The sequence below is a fragment of the Nuphar pumila genome, chromosome 13 (genome assembly GCF_984573655.1).
Source record: "Nuphar pumila chromosome 13, dmNupPumi1.hap1.1, whole genome shotgun sequence".
Lineage (NCBI taxonomy): Eukaryota > Viridiplantae > Streptophyta > Magnoliopsida > Nymphaeales > Nymphaeaceae > Nuphar > Nuphar pumila.
In genome coordinates this window covers 20414115-20420495 of record NC_143261.1, presented here as the reverse complement: position 1 = coordinate 20420495, position 6381 = coordinate 20414115, and the positions used below count along the sequence as shown (strand labels likewise).

The 6381-nt window shown below is 43.0% G+C and overlaps 1 protein-coding gene across 1 annotated transcript; it reads right to left on the bottom strand.

Moving 5' to 3' along the window:
- Positions 1-660: 660 nt before the first annotated feature.
- LOC149818024 (cytochrome P450 84A1-like) lies at positions 661-4423 on the bottom strand. The gene is made up of 2 exons (XM_089985073.1): positions 3500-4423; positions 661-1486 (listed from the first exon to the last, which is right to left on the bottom strand). Exons 1-2 carry the CDS (start codon positions 4400-4402, stop codon positions 863-865), a joined length of 1527 nt encoding a protein of 508 aa, XP_089841199.1. The 5' UTR covers positions 4403-4423; the 3' UTR covers positions 661-862.
- Positions 4424-6381: the final 1958 nt, after the last annotated feature.

Here is a 6381-nt window from a genome sequence, read left to right as displayed (position 1 = left end):
GACCCTATGTTCCAAGTGGCTAACCTAATTTTATGGTCTTGAACTATCTTCTTTACCCCCACCCGTCCAACAAAGTGATAGAACCCTTGCCTGTTTGACACCACACTCGGGTGCTGGTGTGACACGTCGCTTCTGTGCGACGACCTAGCAACCCTTGCCTATTTATCATTGCCTCCGGGCCTATAGAGTACATTGCATCCCTCAGTAGGGAACACCCCAATGAAATTCTCATATTGGTTCATATTCATAAGGTGTGACCAAGTTTTTATGCTGGCTGTCACTGGCCTATCGTAACCTTCTTCCTTTATCTGAGCTTGGGACTAGCAGGGTATAACTAAACAATTATACACTAAATAGTTATACACAGGCGGAGTTAATAATTCAACTTCTGGAATTGCAAATATAGTTAGACAAAGCGAGGTTGGTGGATAAAATAATAAAAAGGGTTAAGAATTGTAAGATTTTGCTCGTGGAAAATCCCTACAAAATTGTCTAAGCAATAGACAATTGAGAGCAAGAGACTTGAAATTTATATATGAACTTAAGAAAGCTGATAGCAATGACTCTTTAAGTCATACTTGCCTACATTATCACACCACAAACAAACAGAACACTAAATAAAAATGACTTGCCATAGTCGAAGTTTCAAACAGACAGATATTTCAACGCTTCCAAAAGTTGTCCACCAATGTATTCAAACAATGGGGCTTTTATTATTTCCCATAAGTTACACTCCTCCAAAGGGTGTTCTTAAAAAAAAAAAAAAGAGAAAATAATACTTTCATTTTGACTTTTGTTCATCATAAAAACATTGTAAGTACAATCTTCAGGCAGTAAAAATCACAGACGAATTTTTTATTCTCTAAAGGAGACTGCAAAGTAAGCGTGGTGTTGGTATAGCCTCAAGCTGCTTTGCCTTTGGTGCAGTCAAGCCAAAAGAGTCACTCATGTCTAGCTCACCAGCCTTCATTCCATCAGGCAGAGCCCAATTGAAAGAATGAGCCATGTGAGCCACTGCCAACTCTAGTGTATACAAACCAAGCTGCATCCCGGGGCAAGACCTACGACCTGATCCGAAGGGAATGAGCTCAAAATGGCTCCCTTTGAAGTCTGGGACGCCTTCACCGGCGAACCGGTCTGGCATGAACTTGTCTGCGTCGGTCCATGCCTTCTCGTTCCGACCTACCGCATAGGCGTTCACCATGACCCTGCACCTTGCAGGCACCCTGTACCCCAGTAGCTCTGTTTCTTCTGCAGTTTCATGCATAAGAACAGGTATGGGGGGATGCAGGCGCAGGGTCTCCCTGAGCACCCTCTTTAGATGCACCAACCTCTCCACATCACTCTCTTGCACTTGGCGTTCTAAGCCCACTTCCCTCTCGAGTTCATCTTGCACCTTCTGCATCTCCTTGGGGTTGTTCATTAGTTCAGCCATGGCCCACTCTATTGCAGAGGCAACTGTTTCTGTTCCACCAAACATCACATCCTGATACCAAAAGCACAAAAATCAATCTGGTGTGATACCATTGTTGTCCCTGATCATAACTATAGAATAGCAATACTCAAAAAAAAAAAAACTCTTTTTTGATTTTTTTTACAAATTTTTCATTCTGTTTGGTGGCCAAAGAATCCAAGATCCTCATCTAATAAATTCACTCTTTTGTTGGTGTACGTATCCATCAGGGAATAAGACTTTTAAGGCGGCAAATTCTTGATTGTCAACATGGATATATTGTCCTAAAGGATAACAAAATAACTTTTGGACCACGTTTAGCATATTTTATTTACTACTTGCATTTGTTAAAAAGTTGATTATGACATGATGTTTGGAGCTATTTCTAATCAATCCTTACCTTCCAGAATTGTAAGTTTTTTATTTTTAAATGTCGACGTACTAGAGATGATTAAACCTGCTAACATAATATATTAGATCATGTATGTTAAACACAACTGCATGGTTAGATCCAACATTTGGTGGCTAAATTCATAGCAGGTGTACCATTATATTTTTTCATAAACTGCCACGGTACATTTACTTGAAAACCGACCATAAAGTGAGATGTGTGGTGGGGATTCAATATGACCTGATCTCCCCTCTCTACACAGTGCTTCTCGTGCTGGGACCAGAAACCAAAAACATGAGGGGGATACAAAGTTCCTTGCTTCCTAGTCTACAAAGTTTACCACTACGTACCACTGCTTACACGTTAGGTAAGAAATGAACATGCTAAATGACGTTTTCAGCTTTTTTTTTTTTTAAATTCTGACTGTACAGAGGTGATTTATGTACTTGATTTTATAAGAATCAGCTCTTGAAGCTTTCTATTCTGACCATGGTTGCCAGTTGAGGAAGCGGGAGCGGAAAGCGAGGCATTTTCAAAATTTTAGGAAGCGGGGAAGCGTGGGACCACTTAGGACCGATTCGGGAAGTGTCTCAGAAGCGACCTAGGAAGCGTCTCGGAAGCGACCTAGGAAGCGTCTCGGAAGCGAGGAGGAAGCGAAAAAAATAAAAATAAAAAATACAAAAAAATTGAAAAAAAATAAAGAAAACGAGAGGAAAGCGTGAGAAAGCGAGAGGGAAGCGTGATAGAAAGCGCGTCCCCCCATTAAAGGAAAATGCGTCCCCCATTAAAGGGAAACATGCTTCCCAAAAAAGAGGACGCTTCCCCTCACGCTTCGGAAGCGCGACGTTTCGCGCTTTCGAAGCGCGCTTTCCCTTTTAGCTAGGCGCTTTCGGTAACCCTGATTCTGACACATGGGTGAGTTTTTATAAAGTTCAAAATATCAAAGGTCCAAAATCTTTATAAATTTTGGAAGCTCCAAATATCATTTTTTTCATCCAAAACACATGATAAAGGTGTGAATTTCTCGTAAATCAACCATGCCCAACACATTTATGAGGTCAGAACTGAAAAAAAACACCGAAAAAGTAAAAAGTAAAAAAAAAAACTCAATTAGTACTTAACCAATTTCTCTTTCTCTCTCTGTATCTGGCATTTGGTCAGATTTTAAGATTTCGCAATGAGATGTGATTGGGAGAATGCGTGGATATGATGGCATTGGTCTGATATCAAAAAACCACTGATGACGACCATGATGATGGTGGCGTAGTGGATTGGCACGATGGACGCCGAAGATGCCAAAACAGTACTGACAATCGGTGATACGGTGGATTGGGTTTTGAACTTGCAATGTTCAAACAGAAGGTGACTTTTCCTAACAGCTCCTAGGAGGAGCCTTTTGGCTTGATCTTAAGCCTTGACTCATCCTCCGTGGACGAACCTCAGGGAGGATCCCTTTGAGGAATTGGATTCTCACTCATGTTTGCGTTACTCAAGCCAGAATTCTGGCTTCCCCTTTGTCCACCCAGGTTGGTGTTTAGTGATAATCTTACGTACGTTTAACTTGGTGCATGGTTAAATTGTTCAATCTCAGTATAGAGGAAAATTAAGGGGATAAAAAGATGGAGAGCAAAGGAAAGAGAAAGATAATTAATTACCATGATGATGGCCTTGATGTTATCTCTGGTGAGCTTGATGGAAGGGGAAGCTTCGTCAGAAACGTCTTGAGCTTCTGCAGTCGTCTCATCCCCAAGGAAGGCAAGCAGGTCATCCACCATATCAGAGGTGTCCCCACCTTTGCTCATAGCTCGTGCCATATGGTCGTCGATGATCTGGTCAATGAAGTGGTCCAGCAAGCCGCGAGCCTTCTCGAGCCTTTTGTTCAGGCCTTGCAGGTCGAACCGTTCCAGCCACGGCACAAAGTCGGCGATGTTGAAGGCACCAAACAGTTTGGAGAACTCCTGAAGGATCGATATGAACACATTCTGATCGTCTTCAAACTCGGACCCAAACGCGGCCTTGAATGTGATGTTCCTTGTGAGTCCAAACACAAGCTCACCAAGGTTGACCTTATTCCCAGCCTCGGTTGTGAGCGTCCGGATCAAGCCATCGATCTCGTCACGCACGGAGGCCCATGACTCAGCCCGTTTTCGGCTGAAGAGTTTCATGACGCATAGCTTGCGCATTTGGCGCCAAAATGGGCCATAGTTCGCGAAGGCCATGTCGGCGCGGTCGTAGGTCAGGTACCGGATTGTGAGCGTGGCAGGCCGGTTCGAGAAGATGCCATCCTGCTCTTTGAGGACTTCTCTCGCGGCGTCTGGCATGGATACAACGACTGTCGGCATGAAGCCGAGCCGAAGGTACATGATGCCGCCATACTTGCTAGCGAGCTTAGCCAGTCCAGTGTGAGTGAGTTGATCCATAATGTGCATGTGTCCTATGAGAGGCAGGCTGGGAGGGCCAGGAGGAAGAGGGAGTTTCCTCTTATTTTTGAGGAAGCCAAAGAGGAGGAATAAAAGAGATGACAGGAAGATGAAGGGTAGGAGGAAATCCACAGCCATGGTTAAATCTTATGGGGTTCCCCTATGGTTGGCACATATGAGGGCCCTATATATACAAATGGGGATGTAGGGGTATCAATTTTTTTAATGAAATAGTTGGTTGGAAGAAATAGACAGCATAAGGAAAAAAAACAAGGCATCCACTTTGGGCTGCCACAATGAGTATGTTTTCACACACCAATTGTGGACGGACTCCAATGCCTTAGCTGCCTATAATTGACCAAACCAAAATCCCTCTAATATCTTATGTACTTGTGTTGTGATGATCACTTAGGTAAACAGATCGGACTTGGTTCAGATCAAAGCATGACTGATCTGGCCTAATCTAAACCTTCTTTTAATCGGATTGGAATTCGGATTCTAAACAAAAATTACTGTAATTGAACCAACGGGAACTCTGCGTGGTTGGTAGGAGCTGTCAGTGCACGTTGCCTTGTGGTGAGACGTTGCAGGTTCAAAACCCCAGTGGTACGTTAAAATAACTGGGGGGGGGGGGGGGGGTCTGCCTAACCCCAGCTTATCTTTCAAAATTGCTTTTTACTGAACTTGGATATCCGATTGAGATGGAACCGATTGAGATGGAACATCAATTGACATGGCATGCCTCAAGAAGGCGTATCTGTTCATAGCACTCTTGACACAGAATATCCCACTAGCCAATTGTGTGGAAGATAAGCCCCTCCACCAACCGCATTCTTGTTTGTTTATTATAATTTCATGAAAGCAACACCACCCACATCCTTTTTTGTTTATTATAATTTCATGAAAGAAACCATAGGGGATCAGGTCAAAGGGACCTTGGACAGTACCTTAGATGCCGTCCATCATCAAGATGAACGGTACCCAAAAGTTGTCAACAAGATGTGTCTCACAAAAAAAAAATTGGAGCATCAATGGCTGAAAAATGGACGGCTGAGATTCGTTCAAGGGGAGAATTAGCTTTTCAAGGTTCTTGGGTGCCGTTCATTTTGATGATGTACGGCATCCAAGGTACCTTAGACCTGATCTGCTCTTGAAAGAAACCACACCGGAATCAGAGACTTGACGCTTGTCCTAGCCTAGCCTGACGGAACTACCCATCTCACGCTTAGGTCACATCTAGTCATAACAGTCTCCACCAACCACATTCTTTGGTTATAAAATATTCAAGCTATCTGATTTTGGCTGAGGGCATTAAGCCTCAGTGTGATATGGATAAGGAGATTTTTAAGGAATGGGTTCAGTTTCATATCCAGATTAGACCCGTATCTCTTTTCTTTAGGAGAACATTAAACACGTATCACACAGGGCAATCCTCTGGATCTCATTGTGATACTAGTCTTTCCGGCACTGTAGATCCATTGAAAATAGGTAAAATCAAACTATTCTTATGGGAGAAAAGGTAGAACATGGTTTAATTGAACCAGATTCTAGAGTCTATTCAACTTAGCCCCCACATGGGCGCGTTTGATGGCACACATGACTCCACAAAAAATAAAAGGTTTTCTTTTGAAGAGAAATAATTGGCACCATCAATCATGCCCTCTTAGGGCGGCATGTTTGGAAGTGAGAAAGATGTCGGAAAAGTGATAAAAGTAAAAAAATTTGTAAGGTTTTTCGACCCTTTCTAAGAAAATTTTGTGGGCCCTCTTTCCATCTCACCACCACCTGTCTTTACCACCACCACCCGTCTCACCAACACAACTCACCTCCGAAAATACTACCCTTATCACGATTTCTCACCATCGATCACCACCATTCATATCACTACCACTCACCATCACCTACCTAGCTATTAGAAAACCATACTGAAAAAGCTCCACCACCACCACCACCACCACCCCTCCAAGATTTTCCATCACCACCATCCACCCCATAAAGAAACCACCCACGACACTATTCATCACTACCCACCTTCTAGAAAACGGTGCTGAAGAAGCTCCACCACCACACCCCTCCATGAATGAGTTTTCAATTTTTTTTTTTATTTTAGAAAGTAT

Bases quoted from the DNA above. Each gene is read 5' to 3' on its own strand.
- LOC149818024 (XM_089985073.1), bottom strand. From the start codon at position 4,402: ATGGCTGTGGATTTCCTCCTACCCTTCATCTTCCTGTCATCTCTTTTA. The intron at 1,487-3,499 runs GTAATTAATTAT...TTTTGGTATCAG, and splicing joins ACATCAAGGCCATCATCATG to GATGTGATGTTTGGTGGAAC.